This window comes from Rhinoraja longicauda, chromosome 10, assembly GCF_053455715.1.
Source record: "Rhinoraja longicauda isolate Sanriku21f chromosome 10, sRhiLon1.1, whole genome shotgun sequence".
NCBI classification, from domain to species: domain Eukaryota; kingdom Metazoa; phylum Chordata; class Chondrichthyes; order Rajiformes; family Arhynchobatidae; genus Rhinoraja; species Rhinoraja longicauda.
The window spans coordinates 9,969,926-9,987,024 of NC_135962.1; the positions used below are offsets into that span (position 1 = coordinate 9,969,926).

At 47.6% G+C, this 17,099-nt stretch overlaps 1 protein-coding gene across 3 annotated transcripts in view; it reads left to right on the forward strand.

Annotated features, from left to right (window-relative positions):
* The window catches only part of heatr4 (HEAT repeat containing 4), a 45,124-nt gene that overhangs the window by 14,045 nt on the left and 13,980 nt on the right, over positions 1 to 17,099 (forward strand). For all 3 annotated transcript variants that reach the window (XM_078407092.1, XM_078407093.1, XM_078407091.1), the window contains exons 6-9: positions 9,482 to 9,616; positions 12,668 to 12,856; positions 13,973 to 14,133; positions 16,415 to 16,519. In XM_078407092.1, the coding sequence (XP_078263218.1) occupies positions 9,482 to 9,616; positions 12,668 to 12,856; positions 13,973 to 14,133; positions 16,415 to 16,519 (590 nt within the window). The remainder of the gene's footprint in view (positions 1 to 9,481; positions 9,617 to 12,667; positions 12,857 to 13,972; positions 14,134 to 16,414; positions 16,520 to 17,099) is intronic.

Genomic DNA, 17,099 nt, shown 5'->3' on the forward strand with positions numbered 1-17,099 from the left:
CCCTCGTAGTTGACCAGGTACGACCGTGGAGAGTCAGCATTGCCGACGACCACGGCCAGCCGGTGGTGACCGGAGGTGGACTCCATCCGGACAACCTGGCCAGCGAACAGAGGTGGAAGGGGACGGGACGATTTGTCAAAGGAGCGCTTCTGAATGAGCTGCTTTTCAGTGAAGCGCTCCCTGACAGCGGCAGGGCTCCGAGCCGTGGGTTGCAGGGATTGCTGGGAGACGGGGATAGGGGGTCTAGTGGTGCGGGACATGAGGCGCTGGGCAGGGGAACCGAGCGCGGGGTCCCGGGAGATGTTGCGGAGGTTGAGGAGGGCAAGGTACAAGTCCGAACTGTCAAGCCGGCAACGTTCCATCAGTTCCTTAGCGCTGCGGACAGCGCGCTCTGCAAGTCCATTGCTTTGCGGGTACTCGGGGCTGCTGGTGATGTGGCGAAAGTTCCACCGGGTGGCGAAAGCAGCAAACTCCGCGCTGGTAAACTGGCTGCCGTTGTCGGACTGGAGGGATGCCGGGGAACCAAAGGTAGAGAAGTGGCGGCGAAGCTTCCCGATGACGGCAGCAGACGTGAGGGACGGCAGCAGGTCCACCTCGAACCAGCTGGAGTAGGAGTCCACCAGGACCAGGTAGTGTTTGCCACGCCACTCGAAAATATCAGCGGCAACAGCCATCCACGGCAACTCGGGAGCCGGCTGCTGCAGGAGAGGCTGGCGCTGCTGATGAGGTAATAGGCTGTTGCAGGCAGCGCAGGCGGAGACCCTGTCCCGGATGTCCTTGACCATGCCAGGCCAGTAAAACTGTGCTTGGGCCTGGGATAACGTGGCCTCCACCCCTGGGTGTCCGTTGTGGGCAGTCTGGAAGTAGTGATCTCGCAGCGCAGCCGGCACCACAACCTTGTGACCCTTCACCACCACGCCCGCGTGCAGCACCAGTTCATCCCGAACCAGGAAGTAGGGCACGGCACCAGCCGGCAGGGAAGACCGTCGTTCAGGCCAGCCACGGCGGATGACGCCCTCAAGCTGTTGAAGGTTCGGATCAGCGGCAGTGTGTGTGACCAGTGACTGCATCTGCCAAGATGGAACGATGTTGACGTTCAACACCATCAGGTCAGCCGATTCGTACGGATGGCGGGAAGTGGAAGGTAGTGGGGCACGGGACAAAGTCTGCCACGAACATCTCCTTGCCTTTGCGGTACACGATTTTGAATGTGAAACGCTGCAGCTGCAGCATCATTCGCTGCAAGCGGGACGAGGCTGCGTGGATGGGCTTGTTTAAAATAGAGACCAGCGGCTGGTGGTCAGTTTCGATGGTGAAAGTTTTTCCAAGAACGTAGTCTCTGAATTTGGAGCACGCGAACACCACGGCAAGGAGCTCCTTTTCTATCTGGGCGTAGCGCTGTTCAGCAGGGGTCATTGTGCGAGAGGCATAGGAGACGGGCAGCTGCCGGTCGTCGTAGAGCTGCAGGCAGGCAGCACCAAGGCCGAACCGAGATGCATCGCAGGTGAGGACGATTGGCCTGTTCAGGTCGAAGAACTGCAAAGTGGGGGTCCGTGCGAGTCTGGACCTCAGGGCCACGAAGGCCGATTGGTGGTGCGGGAGCCAGACCCAGGCATTGTCCTTCTTGGTCAGCTCCCTCAGGGGGGCACTCAGTTCGCTGAGGTCGGGTATGAACTTACCCAAGTAGTTGACCATGCCCAGGAAGCGCTGCAGGCCGGGCACGTCAGTGGGAGCGGGCATTTTGGTGATCGCCGCCGTCTTCTCGGGGTCTGGCTTCAGGCCCCCCGCCGTGAAAACGTGGCCGACGTAGGTGACTTCCTCAACGCGGAACCGACACTTCCTTCGATTAAGCTTGAGGTTGATCTCACGAGCCTTGTCCAGGACTTGGCGGAGGTGTCGGTCATGCTCAGCGACGTCCCTCCCGTACACCAGGATGTCATCCACAATGATGGCGCACGGCAACCCAGCAAACAGCTGCTCCATCGTACGCTGAAAAACCTCGCTTGCCGAGTTGATCCCAAAAGGCATGCGGAGGAAACGGAACCTGCCGAACGGTGTGCTGAAGGTGGTCAGGAAGGAGGAACGTGCATCCAGCGGGATCTGCCAAAAGGAGCTCTTGGCATCCAGGACCGAGAAAACTGTGGCTGGACCGACCTGTGCCGCGACGTCCTCCACCGTCCGCATGGGGTAGTGCGGGCGTTTAATAGCCAGGTTCAGGTCCTTGGGGTTGATGCAGATCCTGATCTCGCTCGCGTCCTTCTTGGCAGCGACCACCATGGTGGAGACCCACTGGGTGGGGGCACTCACCTCCTTGAGGATGCCCATGTCCACCATGCCACGTAGTGTGGACTCCACGCGGCCCTTCATGGCAAAAGACACACGGTGGGCCGGTCTGACCACTGGGTCGACCCCCGGGTCCACAACGATCTTGTAGGCACAGGGCAGCTTCCCCAGGACGTCATCAAATCGGTCAGGGTACTCGATCAGGGGGTCCATGGGGGCCTGCACCAGGTGGATGTCGCGGTGGAATGAGACCAAACCAAAGTCCTGGCATGCACGGGCGCCCAGCAGGGTGACGTTGTCGGATGCTAGCAGGAGGAACGTGAGGGGCCGAGAGGTCTCCAGAACAGTACAGATAACCGTTGCCTTTCCCACGGCAATCAGAACGCCTCCCCCATAGGCATGGAGGCGGGAGTTGTCAGGAGTAACCCTCTCCCCCGAGCTTATCTGCTCGAAGAGGCCCACAGACATAACATTTGCAAAAGCCCCAGTATCGACCTTGGCAGGGAAGGAGTGTCCATTGACTGTAACATGCACGGATGGATCCGTTATCAATGCAGGTGCACCCAAAAGCGAAAACAGCATAGAGTCTCCATGGGAGGAAGTCGTATCTGAGCCATGGAGTTCCTCATGTTGGTACCGGGAACCGGTTGCGCTATCATCGGTCGCAAGGTTGTTTAGACTCCTTCTAGGAGCAGGGACAGGTCTCCCACGAGAACGACAAGCTGCAGAAAAATGGTTCTGCCTCCCGCAGGAATTACAAGTTTTGCCCTGCGCTGGGCAAACGTTATACCTGTGTGACGAGAAGTTGCAGTTTGGGCATCTGCGAGGGGTGACCATAGTGGGCGCGGAGGGGGTGACCCTGGTCTGCGGGTCATTCAATCGCCGGCGGCCGGTGAAATTTATGTCCTGGGGCGCCGGCCGAGATACTGAGCCAACAGCAGAGGCCATGCGTGCGGCATGTATGGCGTCCGTTAGCGACAGGTCAGGCTTCATCAGGAGCTCATCCCGCAGCTTAGAGTTTAGGAGACCGTTGACCAGGACGTCCCTGATCATCTCGTCGGGTGTAATCGTTTGAAGGCAGCACCGCCGAGCCATATATCTTAAGGATGCAATGAAGGCGTCAACGTGCTCCCCTGGAGTCTGACGCCGCGAGAAAAAGTTGAAACGTTCGATAATGTTATTGGTGGGTATATCGCACAGGGCAGTGAACTTAGCCATGAGACATACCGGGTCGTTGCGGTCCTCCGGAGGGACGAATTCGAACGACGCATAGCGTTCCATTGCCTCCGGACCAGCCAGGTTGAGGAGCAGGTGAGCTTTTATCGCAGCAGTTGCATCAGGATGGGCAATCGCTATATAGTGCTCGTAGTCCCGCTGGAAGACAGTCCAGCGGTGCACTATGTCCTCATCAAAAACAAGCGTGTCCGGACGACGACACGAGGGAGCCATGGCAAAGTGGAAGGATGGGACACAACTGGGACGAACAAATGCTAAAAATAAAACCCGATAAACAGGAGACGCAAGTCTACCGCTCTGACACCATGTAAAGGGACGTCCTTTGCACACAGAGTCTTTTACTGGATATTGTTTATTAATTTCACTACACACATGTTGTGCCCTAGCTGTCCGTGGTCATCACTGGAACTAGAGAGCGAGCTGGAGGTGGGGAAGCTACAATTATACAAGAGACAATGGGGAGTGGTTAGTAGTGGTGAGGTCACTATGTTAAAGGAACATGCACTGATCTACAGGTTTCACTTCCATTCGCCAACACCATCTCACCAAGCATGTGACTGCACCACACAAAATGATGAGAGTGCCCTCAGTGTAAAGAAAGAACTGGTGCAGGTATCGGACAGCAAGAATCGGTCTCCAGGTTATGTCGGCAGAACAAGGGAACCCATTAGATTGTGGCCGTCTCAATAGCTTCATGGTCTAATGTACTTCAGGTTTATTTCATTTTAATCCAGATTTAATTAGCTTTTAATCCTAGTTCTGATGTAATCTTCTGGATTAGTAAACCTGAATGTAGGAAATCTTCTTCTTCTTCAGCCCTTTGCTCCTCTAGGGAGCATAGGCCATTGACAAATGTCCTCCACCCCACTCGGTTGTTGGCAGTTCTTTTGAGATCTCCCCAGTTGAGCCCACTCCCAGACATTTCTGCCTGGACACCTCTTCTCCAGCTGTTCCTGGGGAGACCTCTTTTCATTTTTCCTTGGGGGGTTCCATTTCAGAGCTTACCGGGTGATGTTTGTGGCAAGTTTTCTGAGGGTGTGTCCAATCCATCCCCATTTTCAACTGTCAAGTCAAGTCAAGTCAAGTCAATTTTATTTGTATAGCACATTTAAAAACAACCCACGTTGACCAAAGTGCTGTACATCTGATTAGGTACTAAGGAAAAAAAAAGAAACATACAGTAGCACGCAAACAGTTCACAGCGCCTCCTCAATGAGCCTCAAACGCTAGGGAGTAGAAATAGGTTTTGAGCCTGGACTTAAAGGAGTCGATGGAGGGGGCAGTTCTGATGGGGAGAGGGATGCTGTTCCACAGTCTAGGAGCTGCAACCGAAAAAGCGCGGTCACCCCTGAGCTTAAACCTAGACCGCGGGATAGTGAGTAGCCCCAAGTCGGCCGACCTGAGGGACCTGGAGTTAGAGAGGGGGGTTAGAAGATTTTTGATGTAGGGGGGGAATGTCCATTTAGGGCTTTATACGTGAATAGGAGGAGCTTGAAGTTGATTCTGTACCGTACAGGGAGCCAGTGGAGAGAGGCCAGAATCGGGGTGATGTGGTCCCTTTTACGGGTACCCGTCAGGAGTCTCGCTGCGGCGTTTTGGACCAGTTGCAGGCGGGACAGGGAAGATTGGCTGATCCCAGTGTATAGGGAGTTGCAGTAGTCTAGGCGGGAGGAAATGAAAGCGTGAATGATTTTTTCTGTGTCGTCGAATTGGAGGAAAGGTTTGATTTTAGCTATGGTTCGAAGTTGGAAGAAGCTGGCTTTTACCACAGCGTTGACTTGCTTATCAAATTTTAATGCAGAGTCAAATATCATGCCGAGGTTTTTGACATGCGGTTTGACTAGGCAGGATAGACTTCCAAGACTGCCTGTTATCAATTTGATGGAGTCGGGGGGGGCCGAATAGGATGACCTCAGACTTGCTCTCATTTAATTGGAGGAAGTTCTGTGCCATCCAACATTTTATGTCCTCAAGGCAGTGTAAGAGGCTGTTTAAATTTGACTGGTTATTGGGTTTCAGGGGGAGGTAAAGCTGAGTGTCATCGGCATAGCAGTGGAAAGAAATGCCGTGCCTTTGAATGATTTGGCCAAGGGGGAGCATGTATAGAGAGAAGAGAATGGGGCCTAGGATGGAGCCTTGTGGAACTCCGCAGGAAAGGCTAGCTGGAGCAGAGGAATAACTGCCTATGTTGATGGCGAAACTCCTATCTTTGAGGTACGAAGTGAACCAGCTCAGGGCAGTGCCATCAATGCCAACCGCGTACCGGAGACGGTCAATAAGGATGGTGTGGTCCACTGTATCGAACGCTGCGCTGAGGTCGAGAAGGAGCAGGATTGCACAGTCGCCGGTGTCGATGGCGAGAAGCAGGTCGTTGTGTACCTTCAACAAGGCAGACTCTGTGCTGTGGTGGGCTCTGAAACCTGACTGGAAACTTTCCAGGATGGTGTATTGGTGCAGGTAGGGCACTAATTGGTTTAGAATTGCCTTTTCAAGGACTTTTGACAGGAATGGCAGTTTGGAAATGGGTCCGTAGTTGCTAGGCAAGGTGGGGTCTAGGTTAGGTTTTTTCAGTAGGGGCTGGACCACCGCGTGCTTGAAACTGGTTGGAACAGTGCCAGTGGCCAGAGAACTGTTGATAATAGAGAGGATGCTGGGACCGGCTATTGCAATGACATCCTTCAGAAGGGCAGTGGGGGCAGGATCAAGGGGGCAGGTTGCAGGTTTCATAGCGGTGGTGAAGTCAGGATTAAAAATGATAATTATTTCATTGTTAGAGTAGAAACAATGGAGAAATGGGAAGAATAGAGAGAGAGAAGGAGATAGAGAGATTTAAGAGTTGACGCATTTTTGGGCCTAAATTTCAGGCTTTAGATAATTTTGGGCGAACTAACAGTTTAAAGATTTTCAGAGAGAGAGAGAGAGACAGAGAGAGAGGGAGATTTAAGAGTTTAAGAAAATAACTGCAGATGCTGGTACAAATTGATTTATTCACAAAATGCTGGAGTAACTCAGCAGGTCAGGCAGCATCTCGGGAGAGAAGGAATGGGTGACGTTTCGGGTCGAGACCCTTCTTCAGACGCATTTTTGGGCCTAAATTTTAGGCTTCACATAATTTAACCCAAACTTACGATGAGAGGGAGAGAGAGGGAGAGAGGGAGAGAACTATTGTGTTAGGAAAGGAAAGAGAGAGAGACAGAGAGCGACAGAGTGAGAGTGAGAGGGAGAGACGGGAGAGCTGCAGGAAGATATAGATGAGATGGTCAGATGGGCGGAGCAGTGGCAGATGGAATTTAATCCTGAAAAGTGCGAGGTGATGCACTTTGGCAGGAATAACTTGGAGAGGGAGTACACCACGAATGGAAGGACCCTAGGGAAGACAGGGGTACAGAGGGACCTTGGAGTACAGGTATACAAGTCCTTGAAGGCAGCAGGACAGGTGGATAGGGTGGTCAAAAAGGCATATGGGTTACTGGCCTTCATTAGCCGGGGCATCGAATATAAAAGTAGGGGGGTAATGATGGAATTGTACAGAACACTGGTGAGGCCACAGCTGGAGTATTGTGTACAGTTCTGGTCACCACATTATAGAAAGGATGTGGTAGCTTTGGAGAGGGTGCAGAGGAGATTCACCAGGATGCTGCCAGGGATGAAGGGCCTCGGCTATGAGGAGGGACTGAGCAGACTGGGGTTGTTTTCCCTGGAGCAGAGAAGGCTGAGAGGGGACATGATCGAGTTGTACAAGATCATGAGGGGCATAGATAAGGTAGATGGTGGGGAACTTCTTCCACTGGTGGAAGGTTCAACAACGAGGGGACATAGATACAGGGTAAGGGGAGGGAGGTTTCGGGGGGATGTGAGAAATAACTTTTTCACCCAGAGGGTGGTTGGAGTCTGGAACTCACTGCCTGGGGTGGTGGTGGAGGCGGGAACACTCACAACATTTAAGAGGCATTTGGATGGGCACTTGAAATGCTACAACATTCAGGGCTACGGTCCAAATGCGGGAAAATGGGATTAAAATTAGACTGTGTTTGGTAACGGGCAGCACGGACACGATGGGCCGAAGGGCCTCTTTCTGTGCTGTAGGACTCTATGACTCTCTAATAGGATGGAGTCCTTAAGAATTAGAGCAGTTGCTGTCAAGGTTGACGTGAAACTCTTGGGCAGACAATGATTTTGGCCACTGACCCTTAATATGGAGACAGAGAAGTCAAGAAAGGGGAAGGAAGAGCCAGTGAGGGTAAGAACAGGGTGGTAATTAGCCGTGAAGGGGAAGACATTTTAAAGTTCATTATTTATAAAGCACCCAATGGGCTCATCAATGTACCGGCAAAGACGTTGAGAGAGGGGGTCTGGATAGGACTGAAGGAAGAACTATTCCACACGTCATCTCAACAGTTCAGACCAACACATAGCTGGGGTCCATATGAGTCTCTGCATCTCATGTGAATGGAGCTAAAGAATGTGTTCAGTGTTCAGCAGGGGCATTGCTGCCAGTGGTTGGGTGAAGGGGAGGGTTGCTTGAGTACATTGGTATTTTCATGCTCATTTTCTATAGCTCATTAAAAAAAAATACTGTATATTTTCTCGTTAAGGCCAGATATAATTTTGAACATGACCAGTATCCTGGTTGTAATAACAAAAATAAACCAGTTATTTGTTCTGCATTGTGCCGCAATGAGGTTTTCTATTTAATTGCGCTCATTAAGTGTTTACCAGCTGCGGGTTGCCTGTGGTTCCCCAGGCACAGACACTTGTTAGGGAATAAACTCTTGAGTCCTCAGGAATCAGCATTTGTAAGTGTTGATTAACTGGAGTACACTTAGCAGGCCTGATTACTGAACTACAGGTTACCCCAAAAGTCAATTCTCAAGAGGCTGTACAATCCTGGGGCGGGGGGAAGAGGGGGCACAGATTGTTGAGGGGGGTCCCAGGATAGCACAACCAAAGGGAGACACAAAATACTGGGGTAACTCAGCGGGCCAGGCAGCATCTCTGGAGAAAAGGAATGGGTGACGTTTCGGGTCCAGACCCTTCTTCAGGATAGCAATTGGCTTTAGAAACATAGAAAGTAGGTGCGGGAGTAGGCCATACGGCCCTACGAGCCAGTACCACCATTCAATTTGATCATGGCTGATCATCCACAATCAGTACCCGTTCCTGCCTTCTCCCTATATCCCTTAATTCCTCTAACCCTAAGAGCTCTATCTAACTCTCTTTTGAATGCATCCAGTGAATCGGCCTCCACTGCCTTCTGAGGCAGAGAATTCCACTATTTCACAACTCTCTGGGTGAAAAGGTTTTTCCTCATCTCCATTATAAATGGGTTACCCCTTATTCTTAAACTGTGGCCCCTGGTTCTGGACTCCCCCAACATCGGGAACATGTTTCCTGCATCTAGCTTGTCCAATCCCTTAATAATTTTATATGTTTCTATAAGATCCCCTCTCATCCTTCTAAATTCCAGTGAATACACGCCCAGTTGTTCCATTCTTTCATCATATGACAGTCCCACCATCCTGGGAATTAACCTTGTGAACCTACGCTGCACTCCCTCAATAGCAAGAATGTCCTTCCTCAAATTAGGAGACTAAAACTGCACACAATACCCCAGGTGTGGTCTCACCAGGGCCTGTACAACTGCAGGAGGACCTCTTTGCTCCTATACTCATACTTTGAGGACTGGTGAAATGCTGAGGGAAAAGCCCACACTCCAGTAAAGATCAATACCCAAGGAATAAATGTTGAAATTCGGGGTACCTGTCCATCAGCAGGGAGTTGGCCCCTCAGGAATTTATAACCTGATGCAAACCAATATCCATGAAACATGTGAATTTGGATATATTTCTTCCTGTTTTGCTTCTTGACCATGCTGAGCATAAAACTCTATCACTCATGTTACAGTGCTCAGGTTCAAGGGTTGTTTTGTAAGTACAATTGTAATGTGTGTTCTTGTTGCTAGATTCTCATTGGCAGGACATCACTGTGGAAGAACTGGAAAGAGACCTGGGAGCAATGCACAGTCAAGTTCAGCTCAATGCCCTGGCAACTTGTGCCTCAGGAGCACTTGAGCGACCAAAGCTGGAAGAAGACAAAGGTTTTATTTCAGTTATATATCTAAAAAACTCAAACCATCTAAATTGCATTGCTGCGCTGCATTGTTATAGATGTTCAATGTGTCTGTTGATATCCTTGTCTGAGACAACTGACTTGCAATCCTTGGTATCAATGAGAATGGTAGTTCTGGAATAGGATAAAGTTGGTCCTCGTCCTAAATTGGTGGGGAAGCCAGATCTCAACAGCGTAAGAGTGGACCTGACAAAGTAGATTAGGAGCAGATACTTGCAGGTGAAACATCTGGCAAGTGATAGTCTCTTCAATGGGAATTTTGTAAGAGCTCAGGGCCAGGATGTTCTCTGAAAGGTGAAAGGAAATGTCGGCAAGAGATTTGGCAACTTTGGATGACAAAGGTTATTGAAGGATTGAATAGGAAAAACAAAGCAAACATATGACATGTGTTGGCCACTAGAATTGAGTGAGTCTCTTGAGAAATAGAAAACATGTCGAAAATAACTTAAGGCAAGACTAGTAGAGCAAAACTGGGCCATGAAAAATCTCTCACAGGTAAGATTAAGGAGAATACCATAATAATGTGCAAAGATTATTGGAAGAAGACGGTAGCTCAGGAAGGTATTTATTTCACAAAATGCTGGAGTAACTCAGCAGGTCAGGCAGCATCTCAGGAGAGAAGGAATGGGTGATGTTTCGGGTCGAGACCCTTATTCATATCATCATCATCATCATATATCTACAGCCGGAAACAGGCCTTTTCGGCCCTCCAAGTCCGTGCCGCCCAGTGATCCCCGTACATTAACACTATCCTACACCCACTAGGGACAATTTTTACATTTACCCAGCCAATTAACCTACATACCTGTACGTCTTTGGAGTGTGGGAGGAAACCGAAGATCTCGGAGAAAACCCACGCAGGTCACGGGGAGAACGTACAAACTCCTTACAGTGCAGCACCCGTAGTCAGGATCGAACCTGTGTCTCCGGCGCTGCATTCGCTGTAAAGCAGCAACTCTACCGCTGCGCTACCGTGCAGACTGATGTCAGGGGGGCGGGACAAAGGAAGGATATAGGTGGAGACAGGAAGATAGAGGGAGAACTGGGAAGGGGGAGGGGAAGAGAGGGACAGGGGGACTATCTAAAGTTGGAGAAGTCAATGTTCATACCGCTGGGCTGCAAGCTGCCCAAGCGAAATATGAGGTGCTGTTCCTCCAATTTCCGGTGGGCCTCACTATGGCACTGGAGGAGGCCCATGACAGGTAGCTCAGGAAGAGTGGCCCTCTATGTGTGGAGCCAGGGGATATGGTGAGACCTAAATTAGTACTTTTTGTTTGTATTCACCAAGGAGAAGGAAATAGAAGGTAGTGAGTTCACAGAAAGGTACGTGGACAATGTGGAGCAGGTCAGAATAAGGAAGGTGGAAGTGTTAGATGTCTTGGGACGTGTGGGTGTGGGGGTATAAGTCCCAGGGCTAGGTGAGGTTGATACCAAGTTGCTATGGAAAACAAGGAGAAGATAACTGAGGGCCTGACAAAGATTTTTGCAACTTTCTTAGCCACAGCTGATGTACCAAAAAACGGAGGATAGCTGTTGTTGTTTTAATTAAGATGGGCAGCAGGTACCCATAGGCCAGTGAACTTTATATCAATGGTAGGGGAATTATTGGAGTAAATGCTAAGAGATTTGGATTTACATATAATTGGAAAGCCAGAGACTGATTAAGGAGAGTCAGCATATCTTTGTGTAGGGAAAATCCTGTCTCAATAATCTATTTGAGTTTTCATGAGGCAGTAACTAAGATTGGTGAATGCAGGGTAGTAGGCATAATCCATACGGACTTTAGTAAAGCATTTAACAAGATCTTGTATGGCAGGCAGGCCGGCCCAGATAGATAAGGCATGTTACAGAATCAATACGTCCTATTCAATAACATGTGCTCTGTAGGAATAATAGGTGGAGCCATGGTGTGAACAAGAAATGCTCAGATGAGCAGGAGTCAAGGTCAGGGCCTAGATTCTTCAAATAGAAAAGGCTGGAAATACTTAGCAGACCAGTCAGCATCTGTGGAGAGAGAAACTGACCATTTCTGGTCAATTATATTTCTTCAGATAAAAAGATAATTGAGCTGAAACCTAAACTTGTTTCTCTCTCCACAGATGCTGCTCAGCATGTTGAGTGTTTCCAGCATTTCTGCTTTTATTTCAGATTTCCAACATCTGTAATCTTTTGCTTTCAGATTATTTTGAAATTCTTTAGTACCAGAGAGTAGATACTAAAGGGATGGCAAGTCAATGAAGTAGATATCAGTTTACATTCTCCATATTCTGATTGAGAATGTATCATTATGAAACATTTAGCTTGTGCCAGATGTCTTCCCAACCAATTAGTTTGAAGAATCCTTGGCAAAATTGAACCAGGGATAAAAAACAGAACATTTAACTTGTAAAGTTGTGTGCAGTAATTGGAAAGAAAGAAAATAAAGAAGCTGTGGAAAATGAGAGATACAAAGCACACTTCAATGTTAATTACATTCCAAAGGGAAAATAAGTCTTCACATTTATAAAAAGTAAACTTTAGGGAATAGAGAGGTGATTATTAAGGTTTATGAAACTATTTAAACATTCACTTTGACCTGTGTGTGGCACCCTTAACTTAATTTACCTGATGTTTTTATTGGGGAAGTAATGATGACATATTGTGACTTAATGTCCTTCATATGTTAAGGTAAAGTGCAGAAAAATCTACAGATTTGTTGACTAGAAGTTGATATCTGTAAATGCAGAGATTATTTTTAACACAGACCTCAACCTGGAGTGTCTCACTGAGCAACCAGGAACAGAGGGCCAAGAGCAACTAAACGATGTTTTATTTCCGTTACTCCCTTATCATGTATCTGGACACTATGAATGGCTTGTTTGTGATCATGTATTGTCTTTCTGTTGACTGGACAGCACAGAACAAAAGCCTTTCACTGTACCTCGATACACAAGACAATAAATTAAATTAAACTAAACTAAACTAGGTGAAATTTTTCAGGTGACTAAATATTTCTAAAATGCCAATAATTTAATCGTAGATTCTATCCATCTTTACTCAAGAGCTGATGATGAAGTTAAAGCAGTCCCGGAGAATCTGCAACCACTCATCAGTGAAGCTCTCAATAGTGACCACCAACGTGTGAGGCTGGCTGCAGCAATTTGCCACGTCGCGATGGAGAAGATGAATGAAAAGGTCAAAGAGATTCTGCAGGATACCCTCCTTCATGGTAAAAAAAACTATTGCTCTCTGATTTATTATAGGGGTCTATGGCCAAACGTGAGGCTGGTGCATCATGGTTGAGTTGGGCCGAAGGACCGGTTTCCAAGCTGTTTGTAGACTGTATATAGACTGCATAACTCCACTAGAGTCTTTGAATTTATTTAGTGCCTTTCCCAACCACTGGTTGTTCAAAAATGGCCAATGGCCAACGAAATAGCTCTGACATTTATTGTTGAGAAGGGAATGGGAGGCAGCAGAGTAGAATAAAATCCCACACAATGCAGGGGATTATAAGCAGATGATTCTTCTGTTAGTATTTGAACTTTTGGGGTATAAATGCTGGCCAGGACAGGAGTAGGAACACTGCTGCTCGTTGTCACCAGTGCTGCCTGATCTTCTACATTCACCTGAGAGGAGGGATGAGGATTCAGCTGGACAATTCCACTTCAAATAGTGAAAGGCCTGGACAGAGTGGACGTGGACAGGATGTTTTCACTAGTGGGAGAGTCTAGCACCAGAGGCCATAGCCTCAGAATTAAAGGATGTTCCTTGAGGAAGGAGATTAGGAGAAATTTCTTTCGTCAGAGGGTGGTTAATCTGTTTAATTCATTGCTACAGAAGGCTGTAAGGCCGCCAATGGATATCTTTAAGGCAGAGATAGATAGATTCTTAATTAGTACAGGTGGGGAGAAGGCAGGAGAAGGGGGTTAAGAGGGAGAGATAGATCAGCCATGATTGAATAGCGGAGTAGACTTGATGGGCCGAATGGTCTCAATCTGCTCCTATCAATTATGAACTTCTGACTTCTGGTGGTGCCCCTCTCACTGCATCAGGGGAGGGTCTTGATTTTCTACCCAGGTCCTTGGAGTGGTACATCAGATTCCTGACTCTGAGGCTGGAGAGCTGTCACTGAGCTGCGGCTGATGGATTGATGACTGATCGATTCAATCTCCACTTATCCCATTCACTGTTTCATGAGGTCCTGGTGGCATAGTGACAGGGTCCACCTCTTCATACACTGGCCACTCATTCAAAGTGCGAAGGTGCTGATCATTGGTTGGCATTGGGTGGGCAGAATTGGGCCGGAGTCTCCAGCCATTAACATTTTCCTTTTGAATTCCAGGAAACGAGGTTGATGGCTGGATTGCAGCACAAGGTCTGGCTCTCCATGGCGATGGTAGTTATCCTGTGGTCAACAGAATAATCCTGCATCTTTTTGACACGCCTGATGAGCAGACTATGAAGCAAGTCTGCCTGATCCTGGGCCCTCTCAGTGAGAGGACAGTACGTAAACCTGCCTACCAGACCCTACTCGCCCCCACAGACATGCTCCATCACAACCACCCATCCACCAAAGATGCACAATTCAGGACTAGCTCGAATTTAGAAACTCCCAGGTGGAAAGGTTTGCCTTGCAGGCTGGAAGTTTTTGAAAAAGAGTTTGCAATGAAACATGTTAATGTGAGGATGATTGGACCTGCCACTGGGAGTTTTAGTTCTAGAGATGTTAACAGAGGGTAGGGTAAACCAACAAGAGTATTGGATCCACAGTTGGTGAAATGGTGAACTAGTAAATTCTGGAATGTAGGTAATAGAGACAGGTACGGTTACACCATGTTTAACCTGTTCAGTGCCACCCCCGAGTATACTCGAGTCATGGCCAATAGACGTGGCAGTGAACTGGTTAAAAGACATTTGGACAGGACCTAAGATAGGAAAGGAATGGAGAGATATAGGCCAATTGGGTTAGGTATAGAGAGGCATCATGGCCAGCATGGAAAGTGCTTGATAGGGCCCATTTATGTGCTGCATGATTCTATGACTAGGAACCAACAAGGGGTATCAAACTATCAATAGGCGCTGGTTTACACCAAAGATGGACACAAAATGCTGGAGTAACTCAGCGGGTCAGGCAGCATCTCTGGAGAAAAGGAATAGATGACATTTTATGGTCGAGACCCTTCTTCAGACTGGATAAGAGTTGTGTGAATGTACCCAAAGGAAGGTGGATAAGGTCGGTGCAGGAGCTTGAAAGAACACAGCTGGTGAATAATTAACAAGATACAAAAAAAAACAGCAAATATGTTCAATCAAATTTTTACCGTTGAGGACTGCAAATAACCTGAAGATAACAGATGGGCTAATTTAAAATACAAGGTGAATCTTTTGAAGTCCCAATGACAAGCGATAAAGTATTAAAGAAACTCAGGATTGCTAAGGATGTACAAATCACTTGGAAGTGGCTGCAGGGATGGTAGAAATTGTTCAAAATATTTTCTGAACTCTCCAAATTCCTGGAGGGTACCAGAAAATTGGAAAATAGCCAAATTGACTCCCTTGTTCAAAAAAAGAAGCAGATTTAGATTTCCAGAATACATTTGACAAGGTGCCATGATAGAGGCTGGTGCATAAATTAAGGGCCCAAGGGTCTTGGGAGAAGTGTTGGCAATGGACTGAAACTGGCTGTCACAGACAAAAAGTATTCGGACCCCTTCACTTTCTCCACATTTTGCTACGTTACAGCCTTATTTTAAAATGGATTAAATTGATTTTTTAAATCACCAATTTACACACAATACCCCATAATTAAAAAAACGAAAACAGGTGTTTAGAAATATTTGCAAAGTAATTAAAAAGAAATAAATTAACATTTCTAAACAACTACCCAATCTAACACCTGGGATGAGATGGGTGTCTCTGTGGCTGGAACTTGTATTCCTTGGAGTTTAGAAGAATAGGAGGTATACCCTTCCCTTTCTTGAGACACTTCCCCCTATCCAGGGACCCAAATAGTCTTCGCAAGTAAGGCAGCGATTCACGAACTTCTTCTAATGCGGTGTGTTGAATTCACAATGTGGTCTCCTCTACTTTGGAGAAACCAAACACAGATTGAGCGATCGTTTTGCAGAGCACCTGTGTTCAGTCTGAACTTTCACTTTTTGGCCTCCTGCACTGTTACAGTGAGGCCCATTGCAAGCTTGAGGAGCAAAATCTCATTTTCCATCTGGACAGGTTGCAGCTTTATGGATTTATTATTAAATCCCACAGCTTCCGATAATTTGATTTTTCGGTCTGTATTGGTCACTCCCCTGTGATATTGGCTCAGCTGTCTGTTTTATTTTCTTGTACTTATTTCTCCCGGGATTGGATTTCATGCTCAGCCTGACCTACCGGGCACATCTTCCTCTCCCGTATTCTGCAACTCCAATATATTTTTTGTCCATATTCTCACTCTTTAACTGTCACCATTCTTTCACAGACCAGGTAATCTCATTCACAACTTATTCCCATGGTCATCTTGGTTTTACCCTGTCAGAGATATCTCCCGCCCCACCTTCCCGTCATCTTAACCGTGTTATGTCTCCTTTCCAATCCGAATGAAGGGTCTTTGACCAGAATCGTGAGCTCTGCTTATCTTCCCACAGATACGGCAAGACCTGCCGAGTATTTAGAGAGTTCACCGTTTCTATTCAAAAACCTTAGCTCGTGTCTTGGCACCATTCGATAGAGAGGTCCTGCAGTGTTTCCTGCTGGTGTTTGGATGATGTGCTCTCTCTTTAAACAGACCCTGGTGCACTTTATGGTGGCCCACCAGCTGAACAGTCGCAATTGGAAGAAAAAGGTGCTGGCGTGCAAGGTCCTGTCCTGCCTGCGCGGATCACTTAACATGGTAGGCTTGAAATCCTGTTATAGATTCCAGCCTCTTATTTGTGGGGATGTCTTCCCCCTTTGTATTTGTATTATCTTGGTTCAGCTCGGAACAGATGCAAGACTGGTTTGTGATGCCTGGTACAACTGGGGTTCCAGGTCCACGAGCAGCAAGTTTCAGGGCATGCACAGCGGCAATGGTAAAACAACAATCTGGACGGCTTTAATTTGCAAGAAGATGGGACAGAGAAAATGAGCAGGAATAGCACGAAGAATGAGCTTACAGGTTATTTCAGAGATGATTTTCCAAGGCGCCAGATTATTTTAACTATTACTGTGTAATGAGAAGGGGTTAATTCATGATCTGGAAGTTAATGGGCCTTAAGGGAACAGTGATCGTAATGGGATGATCGAATGTTATATAAAGAATAAAAGTATCAGAAACTGGGGTTACAAAACAAACTAGAAAGGTATGAGATTGGAGTTGATCACGGAGGATTCCGAAACTAAAATTTATCGGGGTCAATCAAAAATAGTTAATATTTAAGGAGGTAAGATTTGGCTTTCAAAGCCCTGTAATGAAACAACAAGAAAAGTGGTGC